Source organism: Pezoporus occidentalis, unplaced genomic scaffold (genome assembly GCF_034315485.1).
Source record: "Pezoporus occidentalis ecotype Australia unplaced genomic scaffold, CSIRO_AGI_Poc_V1 ctg63, whole genome shotgun sequence".
NCBI classification, from domain to species: Eukaryota; Metazoa; Chordata; class Aves; order Psittaciformes; family Psittacidae; genus Pezoporus; species Pezoporus occidentalis.
The window spans coordinates 7,415,777-7,440,248 of record NW_026915977.1 but is presented as its reverse complement, the minus strand read 5'-3'; the positions used below and the strand labels follow the sequence as shown (position 1 = coordinate 7,440,248).

The 24,472-nt window shown below is 40.8% G+C and overlaps 1 protein-coding gene across 1 annotated transcript in view; it reads left to right on the top strand.

Annotated features, from left to right (window-relative positions):
• Positions 1–19,347, top strand: part of LOC134174814 (ubiquitin carboxyl-terminal hydrolase 12-like) — a 29,993-nt gene extending 10,646 nt beyond the window's left edge. Inside the window, exons 2-9 of the mRNA XM_062640079.1 lie at positions 1,548–1,628; positions 5,727–5,940; positions 6,889–7,115; positions 8,349–8,425; positions 9,283–9,366; positions 10,015–10,212; positions 11,977–12,055; positions 17,030–19,347. Coding sequence (XP_062496063.1) covers positions 1,548–1,628; positions 5,727–5,940; positions 6,889–7,115; positions 8,349–8,425; positions 9,283–9,366; positions 10,015–10,212; positions 11,977–12,055; positions 17,030–17,131 — 1,062 coding nt within the window. The 3' untranslated portion in view covers positions 17,132–19,347. The remainder of the gene's footprint in view (positions 1–1,547; positions 1,629–5,726; positions 5,941–6,888; positions 7,116–8,348; positions 8,426–9,282; positions 9,367–10,014; positions 10,213–11,976; positions 12,056–17,029) is intronic.
• The last annotated feature ends 5,125 nt before the right edge of the window (positions 19,348–24,472 follow it).

Genomic DNA, 24,472 nt, shown 5'->3' with positions numbered 1-24,472 from the left:
AATGTTTTTGTGTTTTTTATAGTACCCAATTTTGAACCATCCTCATTTTCTGTCTTGTTTTGATATATGCAATGCACTATAAATCCAGTGTGGGAGATCCAACTACAAAGTTTCCATTCCTTCTGATAAACTGAATTATTTCTCGCTTTCTTTCCTGTTTCTTAGAACATTTTTAGTTACTTCTTTCTTAAAGACAGTCCAGATGAACTGTCTGTAGTCTCTACTTGTCTGTGGTTCATCTCAATAGCAGAATGCTAAGGGAAATGATTAAAATATTTGCTCAGCAATTAAAAACCATTACGAGCTTCAGGGAAACAGATGAATTTTGCTGGGCTGTGATTTTTGTTTGTTTAGTGCTTTTCTGAGGTGTTTTAAGAGGGCTTACCTCTGCAGAAGGATTTCTGCTTATTGTTTGCAGAAGGTTATAAGTGGAGTGACTTGGATGTTTAAAACAGAAGTGAAGAATGCAAAGTGCTTGGATTCCATGTTGAATGATGGCAACTCCGTAGATAACGGCACAAGATGCAGCTAAGGACTGTTGGAAGATAAATGTTAGAGGACAAGATGGAGTGGTATGAGGGAAGATACCAGATCCTAAATGGGAGCTCAGCTGTAGGGTATTGGTAGATTTAAAGAAGGCAACGAATGGAAAGAGATGCATAAACTGCTTTGAATTTGGAGTGGACAAAGTTAAAATTGAAACTAGAATGTTGCTATGCTTTAGTTCCTGTTTCATGTGACAGGTAAGACCATATCAATATGTAGTGCTATATTTCAGTTGTATCGAAAATAGTGCAGTCCTCGTATTGATGGAGATTCAGAATATACTCTAAGCTTAATACATAGTCCTTAAATTAAGGGTGGCAAAGCCAAAGCACTTGTAGGCGATCTGAGTTTGAGGAATGTCTGACAAAATTCTTTCCATTCTTCTGGGGTTTGTAACTATGTTTCACTTGTCCATAGACCCTTCCAGAAATGAAGTTAGAAAAATTACAGTATTTCTAATGTAAAGTGTCAGTGAAGGCAAGATCTTTTCAAGAATTCTTTATATGAGATGCAGATAATAAGCAGCCACATCAAAGCTTTTGTGCAGTCCATAGGACAAAAAGACATCTTTTCTTTCATGTATTTTATAGCCTGTATGGTTTCTGCCCTCTAGGTTTAGAAGTTCTCTGTGCGTTAGTCTCTTTTATTTTTACAATGCGTTCTTGGCTAAATCTCAGTGGGTGTTTCTAGGTCACTGTGACTAACCTGGAGTCTTCGGTGAGGACAAATTTCTTGTCAAATGTCAAATAAATTCAAATGCAACCCCCCCATCTCTTAGATCAGACAGCTCTAATTCCAGCTGAAGTTGAGGTTTGAAGTGGAACCATGATATCTTTTATAATAAAGCATGATATTGGTTTCATGTTGAAGAACATAAGAAACACAAGATGCTGATTCTTACTGGAGGTAGCTTATTTTCTCAGTTTCCTTGGTTTTATAGGGATAGTATGAATTCTGTTGGAATTTTTTTGGTTGGACATTAATGTTCTGTTTCTTTTTAGGGCGCCAATGCCTCTGCTTTGGAGAAAGAGATTGGTCCTGAACAGTTCCCTGTGAATGAGCATTATTTTGGCTTGGTCAATGTAAGTGAATTTTCTGTAGTTGACAAGTTTTTAAATTCATATCCTAATTTTGAATTGAAGAAGATTCTCTATTAGAACTTTATGAATATTTCTAACTAAAAGTGGGACTGCATGAACACCACATCCTGCAGTATGGTGCTTGCCTTGTTATTAACGCAGATATCAATTTAATCGTATAATAAATATGCTTATTTCTACTGTATTTAAAGTCTTTGAGAGAAACCTTCCTACTCAGGTACATTTCCAGTTACAGGATTTCAATATTTAGCTGGAAAGGACATTGATAAAGTGTGTAGATTGTTTATAGGCTCTTCGAGAGAAGCGAGATTTGATTTTACACTGATGCTGCAGTGTATGGGAGCCTTGAGGTTGTAAAATGAAAATGTGTTACTTCTCTAAAGACAATCCTGGGATTAGTGGAAATTTCTGTATGTGAGGACATAGCCAGGAAATGAAGGACATGGACTTGGTCAATAATTTTCTTACATGTAGTAATACTCCTGTTTGTATGTTTGGACAGCCTTGTGTAACAAACGTTCTAAAAAGATGTATTTTTTGTATCTGTCAGTTTGGATAGACCTGACTTGGCTGGGATCTGTTGGGCAATAACAATTGTCTACCCACATTCCCTTTGGGGAGAAGGCAGCATTGATGTTGTCAGTGGTTCTGGAGGAAAAAGCAGCTGGTGCCCTGACATCTTTTACCAATTAATATAGGAAGTCAGTTAATAGGAACAGTGACAGTGGTTCTGTGGCATCATGTTTATGGTGTGAAAATACAGGGAAACTCACTAGAAACTAGAAGTATACTTCTGTTTGCTGGTAATCCAGGTACATTTCATTGAGAGCCCACAGATGACCTTCTTTTTGACACCAAATAAGGTTAACATAGCTACTAATGTGTTACATATTGCAGCTCATTACCAACTCATTTAATTGACTTCTGTGTGGGTTTCTAGCACTTTGTGTTCTCAAACACCAGGCTATCTAAACACATTGAGTTATGTTCTTTAAGCATGGTGTTAATGGCCATTCCAAAGCTGCTGAGGTTTGCACCATAATGAGAAAAAATGGAAGGCATCTCCAACTGTAACAGAAATAGCAGAGCGATGAATAGTGTGAAGAGGAAAAATAGCATTCTAAAAATAACCAAAATTATTATAACCACATCCATTCTCTGGTTTGAAGAAGAAAATATGACTAATACTGTTGTGCCTTACTCCTTGCAACCAGTTTCTTCAGGATGACTGTTTTCACGCTGTTGTTCTGCAGATCTTTGTCCTAAGTTATCTCAAGTTCTTCCATAATGCAACTTTTAAAAGGGCCGTGTCATGGTTTCAGCATCAGTACTAGTACATGTGGTTGCACTGCAAATAGAATCAGGGGTTGAACCCATGGACAATGCAGGCTCTGTTCTTTAATAGTTATTTTCTCTTTGGATCAGTGAACTGAACCAGATTTTCCTGCAGTCAAACTATTGCTATAGCCACTGCAGTCTGGGAGAAGGGTCTGGTTGTTCCTTCTGTGACAGCCTGTTAAAATAGGTATGTGTGATGTTGAACTGAAGTGCAAGAGGGAAGAAACAATGGTTTCATTCCCAAGTTTCATCTCGGTTTTCATTTCAAGAGGCTCCTATCTTAAAATGAGCTCTTCAGACTTTATTTTTACATTGACAGAGTGCAATTTTACAAGTTCTCACAGAGTCAGATAATGTTGACTCTAAATACAGTCACTTTGAAGCAAAAGTCCACTGTGTTTTGGCATCTAATTAAAACACTTATACCAGAGAAACCATCAGAAAAAGATTTTATAACCTTCATGTTTGTGCCTGTATTTCATTTGTGTTTAAGGACTTTGTACAGTGTGTATTTGATCTGTGCAAACAGCTTCAGGTTTGGCAATACTTATCAGCCTATGAGAAGTGCCTTGCCAAGCTGGTTTTGGGGGTTATTAGAACCCTCTTTTTTTTTCCAGGCAGAATTTCTAGCAAAGTTAAAGTCACGATTGGAAAGAGCTGACTGCTTTGTACTTCTAACTGCAAACTGATTGCGGTTTAAAACCATGACACTATGTAATGGGGTTTATTTGTGGAGAACTCTAATAGTGAGAAGTGTAGATCAATAACCAAGAGATTCAGAAGTTTCCCAATGCCCTAAATTGCTCAAAGTTGGAAGGATTTTGATATAGCATGAGAAAAAGTCAGAATTGTTGAAATAAAATGTATCACGGTCTTTTTGTAGCGTATTTGGCATGCAGTGCAATAGCTAAAATGTTAGCATGCAAGATACTGATTTCAGGAGTAAAAGGTCTTCCACGTTACTTTATGTAAGGGTAGTAGCAAATAAAGAGAGTTGAAATACTTAGAAGGATGTTTGTAAAACCTAAAGCATGCCATGAAGTGAATTTTCACCTTATCACTTTACTGCAAAGCATCTTACTGTCAGGAATTTTCAAAGCTATTTGGCTGGAATCTTAATTCTTTATCTCCTTTGGGTCTTCTGTTTAGTTTGGTTTTAATAATATCTCTCTGTTTGGGTATCACAGCATGACATGTATAACCAGTTGACTTCATGCTTTTTGACATGATTTCTTCATTAATACAGTCCTGAAATCTCATTAACTACTTGCTTTGTAAACTTTTTTGACTTAAGATTTACAGTGAACTGCTTTTCTATTATTATCATTTTAAGATGGCTAATTTCTAGTTACTTTTCTCTTAGTTTCCTAGGATTATTACAGACAAATTCATTAGATACCTCATTGAAAACAACAGTTGATCTGACTTGTGGTAGCTCTCCTGCCTATTTTGTCTTGTATTCAAGTTTAGTTAGCGTTTAGTTTTAGTTGATTTGTGTAGTTGGGCATTAGTTTGTTTCCTAGGTCTCTAACAAGCGTATGAGTTAGGTTCTGTCCTTATTCATATATGTTTTCAGCTTGCATACTTGTTTTCCTCATGTCAGTTTTAAGGCTTGTTCCATTTGTTTGCATGCGGTGTAAATTAATGTAACTATAATGCTGTGACCTTCTTTGCTGTATGAATTTAACTGTTAATTTTCTGTTTCTAATTATTAACTTGAAATCAGTCTGCTACAGTGATCACCCCAAATTTTGGTGGACAGTTGTGGCAATATTCTCTGAGCACCACTTAAACGTAGAAACATGACTGCCGAACATAGTCTAAGATCAATTTGTTTAGAGTATTTAGCTCTCAGTGCTACTGAGATGCAGAATCTCATCACCAGAATATCTGGAGACTGGAAAACCTAGAATCTGTTTCAATGTTTAAAGCAGCAGCATTGTACAATACAATTGCCCAATAAATTGCAATGAAACAACTGGAAAACCCTGATGTATTTCTTGTGGGTGATGTACTAGTATCTCCGTGCTCTGAGTGTTTCTTCTTCTTGAGAAATGTGGAACACTGCCTCTGGAAGTTATCACTGTCCTCCTTTCTCTGAAATGACACTGCCTTCAGATATGGCAGATGTAAACCAGCTGCTCTTTGAATTTGCCTGCATCATGTACTCCCCATCGTATTTCCTTATAAACAGGAAATATTTAACATGTACCTTGCTATCTCTATAAAGTACTTTGTGTATCTGACACAGGCAAATCTAACATAGGAGGTCATGCACTGGCTTCTGGTTGAAGTAATACAGCTGAGACACACTGAATCTGACTGATGCTGTCTCTTCTTTCTCTCTTGTCCCTCTGTTCTGCTGTACCATTGGCACCCCTCAGAGCAGTATTGGCTGCATCTCTCCGGGCAGCATTAGCAGCATTCTGTGTCTCCAGAAGTTTTTTGTGATGAGCCCTCAATTGGAATTTATTTTGTCATTGGTTTCCTGCTTTTTTTTGTGTACCCAGTATCACTGTGACTGTGTCTTCTCTTCCTTTTCTTGCTGTTACCAGCTGGGATAATACAAGGATGAGTCTTTTACACCATACCTCCTAGTATTTCACCAGTAAATGAACTCTGACAGAGAACTTTTCCATTTTCAGTATGTGACCTTCTTAAAGAGCAGCCTCTTTCTGTTACTACTTTTTAACAAACCCAATCTGAGAACATTTGTTTTCCCTTCTGTTCTGTTTCAACCAGTTCGGCAATACCTGCTACTGCAACTCAGTCTTACAGGCACTTTATTTCTGTCGTCCATTTCGGGAAAAGGTTTTGGCATACAAAGTGCAGCCTCGAAAGAAGGAAAGCCTCCTGACGTGCCTCTCTGATCTCTTCAACAGTATTGCTACGCAAAAGAAGAAGGTGGGAGTCATCCCACCCAAGAAATTTATTTCCCGATTGAGGAAAGAAAATGGTAAACGAATAAATGAAGTTTTTATGTAGATATTAGCATGTAAAACCAGTTTATTTCTTAATGAGTCCGAATAGTCAGGTTTTAACAGATTTCTGGAGGATTTTTGAACTGCTGTTTGTGGTGTGATTTTTCACCACCTCTGTAGCATAGGAACAGAGATTGTATCAGAACTGTGCTGTGTCAAAGAGGATTATCTGGGTATCTTTGTTTCTCTGCTTGCACAGGCCAAGTACAGAGCATGTATACAAGTCTTGGTGCTCCAGTTATTCCCCATTGGTATGGTGCTCTGTGGAGGTCTGCTGCAAGTCAGCACACTTCAGCTGTTGCTAGAAATTGTCATGGGCTACACAGATGTCATGGAGTTCGGCAGAGTTGAACTCTCCGGGGAGACTCAGCCACTCTTAGCTTGCTCTCTTACATTTGTGGTGGGATAAATTCCTAATGATGAGAACTAGTGGCTATTTCCCAGGACTGCTTTGTGAGGAAGAGTTCTGTGTGTTGATTTATCATCCCTGCTTGAATTTGAAAGATAACAAACTCAGAGCAGGGGATTTTTGCCTTTTGATACTGGACTTAATGAACTAATAGCCCAAGGCAACTCATCTGAATGTCTTTAGTTTTCTCCCTCCCCAAAGGAAAAAAACCCAACAACAACCCCCTCAAACCACTTGTGGTTTGCTTCAGTTCCAAGAAATGCCCAAACTCAGTTTCCTCTATGTTATTTTGCATCCACCTGTTTCTTGCCAGCTGAGGAGTAGATGGGGGTAACCTAATGTCTACTGTGAGAATAACGAAGTGCAAGTCTTCAAAGACTCTTGAGTGTGTAACCCACAGTTGTATGATAGGGTAGAGAAGGGGGAAGGGCAGGCACTGATTGCTAAAAGTTCAATAACTTGATATTATGAAGTATCTGTGTATTTTCATTCTTTTTGATCTCTTTCTTTCCAGAATTATTTGATAACTATATGCAGCAGGATGCACATGAATTCCTAAACTACCTACTTAACACGATTGCTGACTTACTGCAAGAAGAGAAAAAGCAGGAGAAGCAGAATGGCAAACTGCAGAATGGCAGCATCGAGAGTGAAGAAGGAGACAAGACTGATCTGACGTGGGTCCATGAAATCTTCCAAGGAACACTAACCAATGAAACCAGATGTCTTAACTGTGAGGCTGTACGTTTAAAACAAACCCAAACCTCTTAGATTTTTGACAGGCTCTGGATAATTTTCCCTAATACTAAGCACACTTTTTCATTTATTAGGATAGATGAGATTGCACTCTCTCTATTAAAATATGGAGCATAGCCTATTTTATGACTGTATCACCTCTATGTTCAAACCAATACTCATTAAGGTATGTTTCTCAGAAAGAGCGTAGTGTTTTTTCTGTTCCTCCTCCCTGTTTCCATCAAGGCAGTCTGCACCTGACTGATACAAGCTGCCTTTTTGTCTTCATGTTATTTCCTGTGTCAGTGGTTGATAGTTGATGTTGTGTTTCTACATCAGAACTGCTCACTATTTATTTAATTCTGGGTTAAACTGAATTTCTTAAACGGGAAATCTGTGCTTCTTGGTGCTGGTCCATCAGCACTCTGAGAGCAGATGAAGTGCTGCAGCATCTAGAATTAGAAGAACCACACCACCTTCAGATCAGGAAATTGTAGTTAGTCATGTTCTCTGATTTAATATTTCTAAAAAAGAAAATGAAAACCCAGATGGGGAGAGAAAAAAAGAGAGATGTGATTACAACTGAAATGACTGTTCTTGGCATTTAAAATCTAAGTTAGGGCTATGTGGTGAGTAAAAGCTCTAAAAATGATCTTAAGATTGTCTCAAGAATTTTGAAACGAAATGTGACTGTTCCACAAATGGAAAGCTGCTTTTCCTGACTGCTAACTCCTTTAATTGAAACCCCATCTGCCTGATTTTCCACTTCCTATTTACTGTTAAACTCTGAAATGCAGCAGGAAGCTCTCTCAGTCTGCAGAGCAGAGTGGGATACACTTAGAGCTTCTCCAGCTCTGAGTGGTTAAAAACTTGGTTTTGCCAGTGGAGTAAGCAGATGTGTCTTGGAGTCTCAAGGGGGACAGATGTTTTGCAAGAAGGGGTCTGGGGCTTGGGGTTTTTGTGGCTTTTTTTTCCTCTGTTTTGGTTTTATTCTTGTTTTTTTGTTTTGTTTTTTTTTTCTTCCCCTTAATATTCCTCTCTGGATTGTAACAACACAGCTTATTTCTTCAGTTTTAGTTCACCTCAAGAAAAGGCCTCTGTGTGCGTGTATTTACTTTTTATCATGAAGCTCTCTACCTGCAGCAACGGCATTGCACCATCCCGCAACTGGTTAAAAGAAATCTGCCAGTTCTAAACTGTTATGAAATATTTCTTCTTTTTTTCTTCTTCTTCTTCAAGGTTAGTAGCAAAGATGAGGACTTTCTGGATCTGTCGGTTGATGTGGAACAAAATACATCAATTACACACTGTCTAAGGTAAATGAAAGTATTTGGGGATGGAAAAAATACCTACCCTTGGTCAGAAGGAAAGAGCTCGTGTAGCTGACCTGTTGTGTGACAGATCTAGGCTTTGACTTATGCTAAATCATGTTCATACATTAAACCATGTTTATTTTACTTTTATCCTGAGTTTCTGAGGCTGCTGGTTCCTCTGGGTTTTAGTAGCTAATGAGTATGGTGATTTCTTAGTGGTATGTAGTCAGGTTTTATCAAAATGAAACATGGTATGTTTGGTTTCATAATAAATTGCTATTTATTTTAACATTGTTGCTGCATTTCAGTTGCCTGGTCCTCATGTTTGTGGTTAGATTTATGTTTTTTTTTTCCCCGGTAGAAATTTGCCCTTTGTATTTAACTGCTAGCTCCAAGGCTTATCAGCTGCTTGGATACTGCAAGTTGCATGTAGCATCTGGCTTTTTAATAGCTGATAATAGATGTATAATTGCTAGGAGCTGAAAGATAATCCAGGTTTGGCTAGTCGGTGGCTAATGGCTATAGGTGTTAACATTTAATGTCTGGAAAACATGGAGTGGCTACCTTTGGAAACAACACACAATCACATTATTGCTGTTGATGTGCCGTGTTTGATTCCTGCCCAGAAAGTATGCAGTTAATACTTGAGGGTGTAATTTTTCCAGCTGAACTTTGATAGTACATCTCAAGACTGGGACAGCTACACCTAAAATGTGTTTGGGGGCTACGAGCGATATGAATAAGAAGAATTTCATCTTCTGTGTGTACTTTGGTTATTTTTAGCATTATTAGCAGTAACTTAGAACTGGATGGTCTGAGTAACTATCCCTGCTTATCTGACTTTTCTTTCATTTCCACAGAGGATTTAGTAATACTGAAACTCTCTGCAGTGAATATAAATACTATTGTGAGCAGTGCCGCAGTAAACAGGAAGCACAGAAGAGGTAAGGTTCAAATATTCAGGCTAATGTAAATGCTCTTTAAAATGGGCAGCTGTTGGAAAAATACACCTTGTGAATTCAGTGAAACGAAACGTTAAGACTGTTTAGGTCTGTGTTAGGGAAAGGAGTAAGGAAAAGCTGGGACACCAAATAACTTTATGGCAACCTCATCAGAGAGAAATGAAGAGATTAATTTTGTATTCCTCCCAGAAGAGCTTCTATCTGGTGCTTCCAGACATTCGTGTTTTCCCCAGTTAGCATTAATCAGCTTAAAGCCACTGAAAACCATCCCATCTGCTTTCACTATGAATACTATATACAGAAATGTTACTTTTCACTCTTACTTGGTCACAGCCGGAGCAGCAGGACAGATTTATCTGTTTCTTCCCACTCATGTGATGAAAACCTGGTGTTTTCAACATAGACATTTGTCCTGCATTTAGATGCCAGTTGTGTAGTTAATAATTCAGAATAAATACTGCATTTTCTCACTGGAATATACATGAGAAAAGCAGCCTTTTGAAAATCTTCATCAACATTTTAGAAGCCTTCTAAGAAGCTTTTTCATATTAAAATTGGTTTTGAACAAAGCTTTGTTTTAGGTGATCTGCTAACTCCTTGTTCTTTGTCTAACATATTTTTGTGGTTCAGAATGAGAGTGAAGAAGTTGCCCATGATTCTAGCTCTGCACTTAAAAAGGTTCAAGTACATGGACCAGCTGCATCGATACACCAAACTCTCCTACCGGGTAGTCTTTCCTTTGGAGCTCCGGCTCTTCAACACTTCAGGAGATGCTACAAATCCTGACAGAATGTATGACCTCGTGGCTGTAGTTGTTCACTGTGGCAGGTACGTTGGTTTTGTGCTTTCTGGACCTTAAATGTATTTCCTTGCAATTTCAAAGGAGTCTGTCAACTGTATGCCATTTTATGTTATCAGTGTGGTGCCTGACAGTATTGGAGCATGCTGAGCAGCATCAGAGCTAGTTGTCCAACAGTGTTTCAGTCTTTTTACTGCTTTAAATTTTGCTTTCTGAGTACGCAGTTTAAGCTTTGTTCTTTCATCAGCTTTCAGGTATGATGGCAATTCAGACAAGTTGTGCCTTTGAGCTGCAGCAAAGTAAAAGCAGGCTTTAAAAACTCAAAAACAACAAGAAAAAAAAAAGCCATTCCCAAACCTACTTTCCAGGAAAGTTGAATGAAATAAAAACAAATCTTGGAAAAACACGTACTAAAATAGAGTCAAGTCACTGTTCTCATGGTGCTACTTGGGAAACCATTGAAGGTTTTTTAGAAGCTGGTGCCACCATGTGGCGTAAGCTGTGTACTGCGGGGGTTTTAAAATCCCCATATTCTATTACTTTTGTTGTTGTGGCTTTAATTCTGTTTTTTAAAAGCAAAGAGGAAAATATTTTTAAGCGCTTTTAAGAAAAAAAAAGCAGCCATGGAAAGCAAAAAAAATACAGCTGCCCTCTGGAAGTGGGAGTTTTGAAGTAATAAGTTATTACAGCACCCAAATGTTTTGAACTGTGCTTGTGAGGAGCAAGACAATAGAATCAAGGTGCTAATATTGCACAGGTTTTAGTGTAAATAAACTGCATAACATTCTAGGTGATTTCTGTTGTGGTACAGTTGTGCTGGGGTTTCTTTATTTTTATCATTTTAAGATCTTATCCTATGCAATTTCATAGAACGGTTTGGGTTGGAAGGGGTCTTAAAGCTCCTCCAGTTCCAACCCCCTGCCACCGGCAAGGACACCTTCCACTAGAGCAGGTTGCTCATTTTCTCTGTAGATTCTTATTTTGCAGTACCTGTAACTACACTTACATGTTTTAACAGTGGTGAATAATAATTCAGATGTATTAAATGGCTTTGCCTTTTCTTCTCAAACTCATCTTTTAGGAGCCCTGTGACTCCTTGGGCTTCAGTTCTTACTAGAAACTTACCAAAGACTTAAGAGAAACTATATTTTCTAAATATTTGACTTCTCAGAACTTGTTTTTAAGTATTTTGCCCTTATACTTCTACTTTTCATTTAGTTGCTCTAAACAGAGAAGTTTCATTCTGTGACCGGTAGTGTTACACACAATCTGGAAGGACTAGAGAAGTACTTTCTTCTGCCTGAAGCTGATATGAATATAGGTTATTTTAAAGCCTTATGTAGAACCTAAGTAAAAAGTAAAGCTGGAAGGTGGGGAATATATGTATTTATATTTATTTTTTTCCATCATGTCCCTGGGCTGTTCTCTCAGAATTTGAGGTTAGTAGATTGGTAACTCAGATTTTTCAAGTGGTCAGAGTACTCAGCAGTGGTGAATGTAACAAAGCAGTGATTGAAAAAAAAATGGCTTTAATGTTGCTTTTTTAATATATGAATGACTATATGAAATACTTACAAATTGTGTAGTTTGGCTATATTGCATTTGGCAAGACAGAAATTTTATTTCAAGCAATTTGACAAAGTGTAAGAACCTACATGATGTTATGAGTAATGTTAGATAACACAAGGAGCTGGGAAATCTTAACTGCCAGTAATAGCTGAAGTCATGTGGGAGCAGTGGGCCTGCCTTTGTAGGCACAAGAGTAATAAGTCTTCAATCCTTTTCTCTGGCAGTGGTCCAAACCGTGGACATTATATCACCATTGTGAAGAGCCATGGCTTCTGGTTGCTGTTTGATGATGACATTGTAGAGGTAGGTACACTATAACATGGTGAAAACAAGTGTAGGCATCATCAATGTCCAGCTCTGGTTTTATGTCTGGGGTCAGCTTTTGCACCTATGAAAGTATTTCAGTGAAACCTGTGCACAAAATAATTCTGGACATTTCAAAAGCAAACTTGGGCATTCTTGTACATCTTTGTTGTAGAACTAGTACGGAGAAGGGCAACCAAACACAAAGGCTGCATTGACACCTCAGGCACAGGGTGGTATGCACCTTGTCAGGCTGAAATTGTCTTATTCAAGATGTAAAATGCTCTAACTTCAACCCACCTTTGGGACTCCTTTTTGCCACTAACTTGCTTTGTGATAGTTGCATCTCATTGCTGCATCTAAGAACTTCTGATCTTTTTCTGTAGGCAATTTTCTCCAAGAAATTGAAGTGTGGAAAAACTGTTAGAAAAAGATGTGGGAGACTCTAGTAAGGTCCTGAGAGCATACCAAGATGTTTGGACTGTTAGCAATAATGTTTTAACAGTCTGCTCAAGCAGATTTTTCCTCAACTTTTCTACTGACATAACTGTGAAGACCAGTACCCAAACTATTTATAGTTCTATGTCTTTCACGTAATTATTAAGCAAATATCAAACAGTAGAACAAAAACCACAGTAGAACTGCTTTTTGTAGAGATGGAAGTGTACTGTTTGCCTCTCAGATCTCATGGGGAAATTAAGGCCTGATCTAAATAGGCACAGCAAAATCTTTGCTTGCATTGAAATAAAGAAGATGTAGTATGTTCTCCTTTTTTGTCTTTTTCTTTGCTTTGTGCATCAGAGGTGACTTCCTGATAATTTGGACAGCTTGTATGACTGTGAACAGTTGACTTTCTCCCATTATTATATTTTGAGGGTTATTTTCCTCTGTATCTGTCATGAACAAAGTCTGTAATTGTGTCAGCTAATTTTGGAAGCAGCATTCACCTCAATATTTTTAAATTCAAGTATTGACTGTCTTTTTCCAGCCAGGAGATAATTTTTACATTTTAAAAGGAGATATAAAATAACCATCTCGTTGTTCTATATTTGCTTTCTATCAGTCACTTCTATGTTGTATCTTATTATTTAGGTCAAAACAGGGTTTCTTTTTATCTGCAAACACTGCTGTCACTTAGAGATGTGCCAAAATACAGCGTTTAAATATGCACTGCCTGTTACGGGATCGTAAATTCAAGGAACTGTCACAAGTATGTAGTTCCTCTCTTCTGGAGGGATGCCTTCTTTTTTCCTTTAAGTTGGTTTTCTGGCTTTAATGATGGCTTTCTTTAAGTTCATCTTTTACAGAATTTATTTAAAATGCTGTAAAAATAAAGCTCTTTGATCTGAAACTTCTACGTTTGTGCTTTCCATGGTTTCACTGTCTTGATCATGCTCAGCAGCATAGTTCTATCCTGTAGCACTACCTCTGCCCTGGCTGTGGGATCCAGAAGCGTAAGACTCCTTTTCCTGCTAGAAGATTCTCTCTCCCTGGCTGGTGTTTGCATATGTTTGTTTTCTGTGGAATTTAGGCTTTGTTCCTACCAGAGGAGGGCATGAAAAATTGCATGTGAGTTTTGCACGATTCAGTTGAGATCACTGTCCCTTTCTGATGAACAAGCTGCTCCTTGACCTGCTTTGGAGGATGTAGCTCCAGGACCCCTCCTGGGGTTTTCCACAGGATCTTTTCACTGACTATCTGTTGTTAAAGCTTCCTAAGTGTGATGAACATGAAGCTTACCTCTGACTTCCTTCTCTTAAAGAAATACCACTCTTTCCTCCACCTTCTAGAACTCACCTGAATTTCTGGTGATTCAGTGATCACAGAGAACAGGATAGCGGAGACTGCTCTCCCCCTCCTGATGCTACAGGCTGCTGGATGAAGTAGCTGCAGTTTTACTCATTTGTTCTCTCATCCCACTTAGTCATCAACTCTTGAGGGTTAGTTCCTTACTAGTGCTGCAGGCTGTGCACTGAAAAACTGAAGCCACAACTACTTTTGTCACTTCATCTGCTGCCTAGATAGTTGAAATATCTATTCTGAACTTGACTAAGTACTGCTTTCAGACTGCTTGTGATAGTCATAAGGTGGCACTAGGGGAAATATGTTGCTACGTATGACATTACAGAGGTTGTCCTCAAAAACGGAGTGGTAAAACCCTCCCATAGCCCCTAAAATGTGGATTCTGTATAAGTTTCTGGGTTTTGGGCCAAACATAGGAGCCTTCTACTCTTCAGAGACTCTTCAGAACCTGAAAGGTTATTTTTTACCCTTTTTTAAATCCTTGCACACTTTAACATTTGAGGTGTGAACTGGCTCCATAGCAAACCAGGTATTACTTAGCAGACTTCAGAAGATGAGTCCAAAGCCCTTGTACCTATATAAAGATGTTGCAACTGAAAGAGAACCCAGGAGAAAGCTTCTTCCCCTTAAAAAGCTTTGTTGCATTTTTGGCAAGTGATGTGAATTAATAGCTCTGAACTGTCAGTAGGAAGTAGTTTATCCTTATTACCCAGTAAATGTCAGAAGCAGTGAAGTCATGTTTATTTATCTGTTTGGATTTGGTTGGAAAGCCAACTTTCAATTAAATTGAAGATAGATGGTAATCAAACATACTACAGCATATGTGAAAAGGAGCTGCATCAAATCCAGGAGGCAGATCAGTCCAAATGGGATCCTGTGCCAAGAAAATTAATTGAGAAACCCGAGTAAATGATCTCTGGCTAATTTGACATGTTGTCATTAGAGCAGCTAAGTGATAACATCACAGTGACAATGTTTATCTGAAACAGGGGAAAATGTCCATCCAGGGAGCTCTCCACATTGAGCAAAGAGGGAGATTGATTGTATGTATTTGCTTAAATGCTTGGTCAGAAATCTGCAGCATCCAGTTAAGCGCTATGAATCATGTGGGAAAGGAGGATTTGATTTGGGGAACCAGAATAGTTGTCTGAAGATGAGCAAAGGGTATGTAAACTCAGTTAACAGGAAAAATAGTCTTCATGCCAGGTAAGACTAGAGAATCCTAAAAGTAAGCATCAACTGGTTGTTACTCTAAAGCTACAACTGGTTAAAAATTTGCTGTCCACAATATGTCTGGCCAATTAAGGATGGGAAGAATAAAGTGCATATGCACATTCTTTCAGTTCCACTGTGGTTTTTTGTGGATAGCAAAATAAAGGAGGAAGTCAGTTTTGCTGTGATAAGGCTAAAAATATCTGTGGGATGAATTAATCTACATCAAACGTTTGAGTTGCATTCAGAATGAGTCCTAGAAATAGGCTTGATTGCATGGCAAGTTAGTTGGCACTTAGAATAAAACATGTTTGAGTTGTCTGCTAAATATATTACAATGGCTGAAAAATGTTCTTTTGCTATTTTCCTGTTAAAATGTGGGTCTAAGTTTGTAGTAGACGTTACGTTAATAAAGTGTGTGAAAACACAAAAGCCCTCAGCTTCTCTGAAGTCCTTGAATGGAGAAGACAAAGACAAAACAGCTGTTTGGGGTTCCCCCCCCCCCAATTTATTTTAGCAGAAGATGTTAAACAAAACTATTCAACGAACAATTTCTGCAGCTCTGTCCTGTAGTTAGATGCACCTTCTGGAAACTTCTTATATCTCTTGTGCTTCAGAAAGGCTGGGGAAAGGATGGCCTAAACTTGCACATTTGGCAGTGCTGTGCAGAGAAACCAGGGCTTTTGTGTTTGCTGGTGATGCTGAAGTCTGGTGAGCAATGATTTAGCTCACTGCCAAATAGACTCTGTAGCTGAGGAGGCTTCTTGGTGGAGTCATAGCGTGCTCCCTTTCTTTTAAGATGTAAGCGCAAGTTGGTCTCTGCTGTTCCCTCTCATGATCAAAGCAGGTGTTCAGCCCAGAGCTTCTTGTTCTCTGAGCATTTCTTTGCTTCCTCAACTTTATACCTTGGGGAATTAAGGAGAACTTTAGGCTAGTCTTCCTTTGGTCCTCCACAACAAATTTGGGCTACTTCAGCCCCTCATCTCTGTGAATCTAGAATCCTAAAGGTATTTTGAAATGCTAAAACACAGTGGAGTGCTGAGCAACACAGGTCATTGGGAGTATATTATTTCAGTGGTTTGGTCTCCATGCTTGCTCTCCTCCAACTGCAGAATCAAATTTAGTAATGTGAAGCCAGTTCTTCTCAGGAGTGGGATCAAGACTGTAGAACTTGCATCATTAAAAGCCCTTTAAAATGCCCTACAGGCCTTGCTGGTTGGAGTGTAAAGTGAAAAAGTGCTTTTCTGCATATAGTTTGCAACTTTAGATATAAACACACCGTTTAATTCTATTCATATGGCAAATAATTTATTTCTCTTAAAACACAAACTTTGTAGTAATATCCATTAGGCATTGTACCAGCAGATCCTGAGGAAGGACAGCTCTCGTATGACCAGATCATCACCATCAGATGAGATCCACAGATTTCGTGCTATAATTACCAGTGGCACTTTCAGGACTTCTCTATGTAAGAGGGTCACAGGAACTTTAAAATCTGGAGTTACTTTAGGTGAATATTAAGTCTGCTCAAGATGGTCCTTATATACTTCCAACCTCACAAAAATCTTTGATGATCAGTGACTGCATTTTTTTGTTTGCACTACAAACCTAGAGTCAGGAAGGATAATGCTAGTCCAGATGAGAAAGCAGATATAAAAATGTCATTTAATCTTTTAAGGATACATTTTCATGGATCCCTTTTTTATAGTCCAGTTTAAGAGTGCACCACTTCAGAGAGGTTTATTATTTCATCTTGATTTCCTTTTTTTCAATAGTGAATAAGGTATTAAATGGAAAAGATGTCTTGGTTGTATTCAATGATACTGAAATGTCTCTGTATTAATAGTGTGTGGCTTTCTAGCATCACCTCCAAGAAATGGAAATAAGGATTAGTCTGGGAAGGGAGTTCTGCGGGTGATGCTTTGACTGAGGCTAACTGTAACTCTCATTGATTTCCAGAAAATTGATGCCCAAGCCATTGAAGAATTCTATGGGTTAACATCAGACATTTCCAAAAACTCAGAATCTGGCTATATTCTCTTCTACCAGTCAAGAGACTAAGACAAAAGATACCTGTATATGAAGAAAAGAAAAAAAGGGATCAAGATATGTCCAAATGGAGCATATTTGTGACAGCAGAAGCAGTTCCTCGTTGTTGCTGTAGGACCAGGACAGATTCAGCGGGGTGACTAAAGGTTTCTCCCCGCCATTTCGTGGAGGATTAGTGCTGACTGCCGTTAACAAGAAGAGCTTTTGTTCCAGTTTTCTTTCTGGGCTTTTTTTACGTGCTATCTTCCAAAATCTGTGTTACCTCTACTTGAAACCTGGCTGCTTATTTGTTCATGAACTGAAAAAGAGATTTAAAAGTAGCATTATAGGATTTTTACCATGTAACGTTGGCCTGAGGCTATACCTTGGTTTCTGCCATCGTCGTTTTTCTGTATTTTAGCAGAATGATTTCAATATTCAGTGTCAGCTGAAGGCATATTTTAGGATATGAGCAGCAGCTGGTTGCTGGATATTTTTGGTGACTCAGACTTGAGAAGCAGTACAAAGCTAAGATGTATTGGAAATGTCAAGTCTGTAATTTTTATAAAAAAGCAGACAAAAAACTCACTCCGCAGCATTGTAAACTGCCCTGTTATGCATTATGTTGGGTTTAGATAACACTAACAGCGCTGCTGCTTCTTGGTTTTACTGTTCTGTTTCTTCTTCAGAAGGTATAGGACTTTCTCCATATTGTGCATTTTTCTTTCGAAGCAGAGGTTTTGACTCAAAGCCACGTTGCTGCAGATTTAAGGGGAGCAGAAAAGCAGTTACCTTTTGAAGAGCAAGCCTGGCAACCAGTTGCTGTAGAAAGCTTGAAGTTAAAGCATTTCTTGAAGCTATTGCATAAACCAAAAGTGCCCTCATTCTGAAACAGGATCTGTTCAACATTTCAGTACACAATAAACTGATGCAACTAGCATTTTGAATCTATGCTAATACACAGAAACAGCACTAATTGTGAAGGGTTAACCAGGGGAAGCATTATTTATGTCACTAATCCAGTTGTTCTTAGTCTTCAAGGTAATGAACATGTAAGAAGGAAAACCAACCAACCAACCCAGAGCTTCCCTTGCTAAGTGTTCTCATCGTCTGTCTTTAATGTTTGTGTTGATCTGGGAATCCCAACGCTCTCCTAAATATGCTTCTGATTGTTTTACCTCTCTAGGCCTTGCTTAACAGGGGAAATTGTCAGTCTTTTGAAGACTGAAATGAAAAGTAACTATCCGTTACGTGTGTATATATTATAATCTCAAGGATAACTAGAAAGAAGAGACTGAGGAAGTCTGTAAGGAATCTCAGAAAATCTTCTGTAACTTTGTTTGACAAGTGCTGTTGCTGTGCCAAAGCTTGTTGCAGCTGGCTCTAAACTACCAGTGGAAATGAGTATTTTCCTTTCTCCATCTTATTAGGTGACAAGAGCTGTCCTCTGTGTGGTTGTTCCCAGCACAGCCATTCATGGTGTGTACCAGTGCTGCTTGTTCTTGAGGACATTTAACTTATGCAATTCTGTGGCTTGTACAGGATAGAAAATATTTTACCAAAACACTCCTCAGGAAACCAGCATTTCACAAACAGGTTCTTGTGGTGGTTCTGTGTTTCTTGTTTCTTCTTCCCATGACCAGAATGTTAGTAAGTAACTCCTGTCTTCAAAGTGCAAATTAACCATTGCCATTGTATTCCAAATGGGTACAGGTTCCATTCTCCTGGCACGTCTCTTCCAGAAGTTAAAATATGGATGTTGGGTTTTTTAATTGCTTTTTTTTTTATACAGAGTACTGTCATTGTCAGAGATGTGTTCACCAACAGCAAATGTTCTTGTCATCTTGTTCCTATTGTGTGAAAATTGTTCCTGGCCAAGAGTCTTCTCCCTTCACAAGCTGTGAGTCCTCTCGTGATGCCACTCCCAGAAGACTCATCACCAAGTCTTGCAAAAAATGAAACTAAAAGAGAGCACTGAGCGAAATAATCTAACAGGTAAATACAGACCTTAATGTAGGACACTAGACATGTATTTTGTATATCTGGTGATACATTTTTACAGATAAAATACCTGACCGAGAGAGAATATTGAAAGATATATACTATAGATTAAAAACAAAGTGCACTTTTGCTACAGATTTATAAGGAGACTTAAAAGGAATTAAATTGGAAGAGAATGGTGTGATGTTACTTCTGTATAATAAATGACCCCACCTGTCTCCAATAAAGATCATGTATGATCAAATGCACATGGCCCAAAGGCTTTTCCTTGCATTTCCATCCGAGGCAGAAATGAAAGTACTTGGTTAGCTGCTGGCTCTCAGCTCCCTCTGTGCTGGCTGGGAGATGTGGACCCTGTTATATTTGCATGCTCATAACCTGTGTGTAACTAGTTTAAACCAAGAGAAATTACTAATTCAGTGTTGTAGATAATTGATATGCTGGTAAACTGAGGAGAGGTCACCCCAGGCACATCCCACTGCTGGGATTCCTTCTTCTCCCCATCCCCTGTAGCTCTGCCATTGTCCTTCCCTGGGATTTCCTTTTTCCTTCTCCCTCTTTCACCCCTTGCTGTCGCACTCTAAGACTGTTGCAAATATTATCTGACTGATCTGGAACAGAGACATTTAAAAGCAAAAATAGCACCATATGCTTGGAGCTTTTCAAGTTCATGGCAGGCCAGGTCTCTGTTGCGCAGTGGTTCACTGGAGTTCACTTTTATATTGGGAAAATTTGATGAAAACCTTGCCCCTGTGAGGAGGAATTCATGGGACTGGGTCAGAATGCAAGAGAAGCAAATGAGATTGGGAAATGACAGCATTTAAAAACACATTTTAAATCCCAACTGCTGTCTGGTCTTTGTCCTCCTGGGTCACACATTAGCGACAGATAAATAAACGGAGCTAATTTTAACTCCAGTGAATGTGAATTTGACTTTCAGTCACTTTTAGAAAGAATATTGTCCTGAATTAATTTTGTTGAGGGCTAACAACCAAAATCAGAGCATTTGGAAGCAAAGTGGCTTTAGGTTTTGAGTGTACCAGTAAGGCAGGATTGATACTAGCATTTGGGGGCTGTTCTTGTTGCTCCAGGACTCCAGAGCTGGAGTAAGGGTGAAGACCTGTCTTTGCTGACCAGCAACTGAAGCAAAGCACACCCTGTGTTGCTATCTTTGCTTCTACTTTAGCAGTTCCTATAGCTTGTTTGTGGTGAGATTCTGCCTTAAAGACCTCAGGAACAGGCTGTTCATGAATTGGTGGTTGTGCTTGGCGTGTTCTGGTTACCAGCAGGAGCTTTTGAAGTCACCATGCCAGCTCGGGTTAGCGTGTGCTTAAATCATATTTGCTTGGTACGAGAAAGAAAATAGACTAACAAAGGCCCCTGAGACAAGTGAAACCTTCCCATTGTGGTCCTCAGTGTTCATCAAAAGGAAGCAATCCCCTGAAACATCATTAATTCTCAACATGTAAAGTCCTGCCAGCGGTTGCTGCTGTTGCACTGATTAACCTTCGGGCTACTTGCGTTTGCTTCCTTCCCGCTCCTGCAACATCGGCCCTAGCTGATGTGTTGTAAGGAAAACGGTTGAATCCTTTCTATGATCTGGGTAGATTAGGATTAGAGGGGAGATTGGGATGAGATTTTAGGAAGGAGGCCTTCCCTGAGGGCGCTGAGGCGCTGGCACAGGGTGCCCAGAGAAGCTGTGGCTGCCCCATCCCTGGCAGTGTTCAAGGCCAGGTTGGACCCAGGGGCTTGGAGCAACCTGCTCTAGTGGAAGGTGTCCCTGCCCATGGCAAGGGGGTGAAGCTGGATGAGCTTTAAGGTCCCTTCCAACCCAAACCATTCCGTGGCTTTATGAAAAGAGTCTCCAGCACTGAGGCTGATAACTTGTCCCTTTGCCAGGGCACCTTGTGCCATGCTGGGAAGTACTTTTCTGAGGAGATGGATCTGGAGCGTGGCAGATGATGGGTGTAGGAACAGGTGCTGTCTGAGACCCACATGCCATGGTAGGGACTAGACCTATGAGCTGTGTCAGCTTGGGCAGGGAGTGAAGCCCAGGGGCCTTGACTAGAGGGTAGCTTGAAAACCCCAAGAGGAGGAGCTGGACCTGGAGGGCAAAGCTAAGAAAGGATTTATGAATACCTTAAAATATCAGAGCCCCCATAGTATTACTCTAGATACGTTGGCCCAGATTTATTGAGGGCAAAGTGCTTTTGGTGCCGTGCTGCTGAGAAGCATCCTCAGTCTCTGGACCTGTCCCCAGGGAGCCCCACAGAGCTGGGGCATGCAGTGGAGGCACAGGTTACAGTGAAACCTGTGTGAAATACGTTCAGGGAGTCCCAGCTGGGTCTTCCCTGGTGATTTCCAAGTCCCAGGCAGTGTGCAAGAATGAGCCTGCAAAGGAAGGGGAGAAGGGCAAGGATGTGGGCATAGAGCTGCATTTGGAGTTAGGAACATCGCCAGATCTACCAAGGGTTCATTTCCATTTTGAGATGGTTTTTGTCTGGAGTATAGCTGCTTTAGCAAAACATACTGTGTGAGGGATGTAGAGGTGGAAAGACATTTACTTGGCTTGAAGTCCTGGACAAGCTGTCCAGCTAGACTGAACCTCAGACTGCTGCTGCCCACCAGACCATGGAATGGGTGAAGGTAAGGTCAAATGCAGCTGAAGCTGCATTTCTCACTGTCCTAGGTGTAGGCACACAAGTAAATAGCAGGTGGTTTTCAGCAGGAGCTGAGTAACTTCATTTGCAATTAAGTATCCTAATTAGCACTCTATTAGTGTTTCCTTCTGTGAGAAGCAGCCTGCATCTACTGCAACCAGTCATTGCAGGCCTGGAAGGCAGAGCAGGGACTGTGCTGTGAAGGAATGGAGGGAGGGAAGAGATGGCCCAAGGGAAGAGAAACCAAACCTTGAAGCTCTGCTGTGCAGGGCCGTGCATGCCCTGAGGTTGGTATCTCAGAGGTCTTTGTGTGATAAGACCCTGGTCAAAACCTTCCACCCTCAGAAGCAAACCCTCAGCGCCTCCCTGCAAAGGTGCACTGAAAAGCATGAGGGAGCATGTGGTGGTGATGGCAGAAAAGTGTTATTCTCTGCAATCCTTTCCAAGCCCTCTTTCTCAATTTCTTTTCTCTTTGATGTTACACTGTTCGTTTTCAAATCTTGAGTCACAATATTTCTCCAAGCGAAAGGCCACAGGTTTGGGGAGAATCCAGTTTATTCCTTCAACATTCTTTGCCATTACTTCAGCAGAAAGAGAGCCAAACCACACTGGTACCTGCTGCTGATGGGGATGGAGGAGCAGCCCTGTGCCAAGGATGCTCAATGGCACCTTCCAAAGCCTCCTGCCAGGTGCTTGGGGACGTATTGTGGGTGGTGAGGACCGGAGAATGAGTGGCATTAAAGGATGTCTGAAGCCTCCAGAGAGAGCAAAATGGAGATGTTTTCATTAACTTATCCCTAGGGTGCAGTTAAGTGGAGAGTTGAACTGAGAGATTTTTTTTCCCTGTCTTTGCCTGGTTTCTCATGGGTAGAATCATAGAATAGTTAGGGTTGGAAAGGACCTTAAGATCATCCAGTTCCAACCCCCCTGCTATGGGCAGGGACACCTCACACTAAACCATCTCACCCAAGGCTCTGTCCAGCCTGGCCTTGAACACTGCCAGGGATGGAACATTCACAACCTCCTTGGGCAACCCATTCCAGTGCCTCACCACCCTCACAGTGAAGAACTTCTTCCTTATATCCAATCTAAACTTCCCCTGTTTCAGTTTTAACCCATCACCCCTTGTCCTGTCACTACAGTCCCTAATGAAGAGTCCCTCCCCAGCATCCCTATAGGCCCCCTTCAGATACTGGAAGCCTGCCCTGAGGTCTCCACGCAGCCTTCTCTTCTCCAGGCTGAACAGCCCCGACTTCCTCAGCCTGTCTTCATACAGGAGGTGCTCCAGCCCCTGATCATCCTCGTGGCCTCCTCTGGACTTGTTCCAACAGTTCCATGTCCTTTTTATGTTGAGGACACCAGAACTGCACACAATGCTCCAGGTGAGGTCTCACAAGAGCAGAGCAGAGGGGCAGGATCACCTCCTTCGACCTGCAAACTGGATATAAACCGAAGCTTAAGGTTTTGGGGCTTCTCAGCTTCTTGAGCTTCAGACACGGCAGAAAAGCCAAGCTTTGGCTTTGCAAAGTTTCACCCCCATCAGGAGGAGGTTACTGGATTGGGAAAACCAGTTTCTCTGTGCTGTTCCTCCACACTTTGAGCCAAGTGCTTCAGCAGCAATGACTTGGGGACAGGAGAATTCCCAGGAGAGCTGCAACCACATTATCTTCTTCTAAAAATACCTTCCAACAAAACATAAAACCTCTCCGAAATAACCCATCAGAAAGAGTGGGATCCAATTCCAGGCTTTCTGGAGGCCAAAACCTGCTGTGTTAAAGGGGCTCTGCTGGGAGAGCATCCTCTGCAGCGCGTGCCGTGTGCAGGTACCAGTGATGAGGAAAACGGGAGGTTGGTGGGAAGGTGACTCGACTCTTTGTTGTGATCACATCCCTGCACAGCAGTGTCTTGGTGGCTCCAACACCAGGGTGCTCTGAGCATCCTTGTGGTGGGAGGGTGGCTCACGGATCTCTCCTCGGGCACTGTCGAAGTTCATTCTGCCCTCTGGAAGTGCGGAGTGGCTCCTGAAGCTGGGTTTTTCCTCCTTCCTCCTCCTTCCCGGAGCGTGTTTAATTATTTGCGAGTTAGTCATATCCCTAAGAAAAGCAAACGTTGCATGATGGTGAGTGGCAGCTCCTGAAGAACTGGCACTAATTATATCTCAGCACTGAAACAGAGACCACGCCAGGCTGGCAGATCCTGCTTGGAAGGGAGCTGGCTCCTCCAAGCGCTTGTGCCAGCAGCTGGGATGCCCCAAACTCGTCGAGCAGCCGCTCTCCTGGCCCACAGACCCATCTCCATCTCCCTGCTGTAGGTTTAGGGATGAGAAATGTCTTGCTTTGGGTTTCATCCCATCCATTTCCACCCTGCTTTTCCTCCAAGCCTGGTGGGTGGCATTTAGGGAGGTCTCCCCTCAACTTGTATGTCTGTGATGGACTCAGTCTGCCGCTCACCCCTCAGCAGCCAATGCTCTGGGTTGGTACCATCAGTGGCTGCTTCCCCGTGCTGTTCAAGCAGCATCACCTCTTCCTTGGGTGCTGGGAGAAGCCAGGCATTTCCTTTCCTCCTGTTGCAGTAGAGCTGCTCATGAGCCAGGAGCAGTAGATGGAGGGATGAGCTGGATGGTGCAGCTGAGGGATGCTGGGTTTTAACTTGTCCATTTATCCTGCTGAGCGAGTGGTACTGCCCTGCTCCCAGTAGGGTTTCGTCCTTTTCT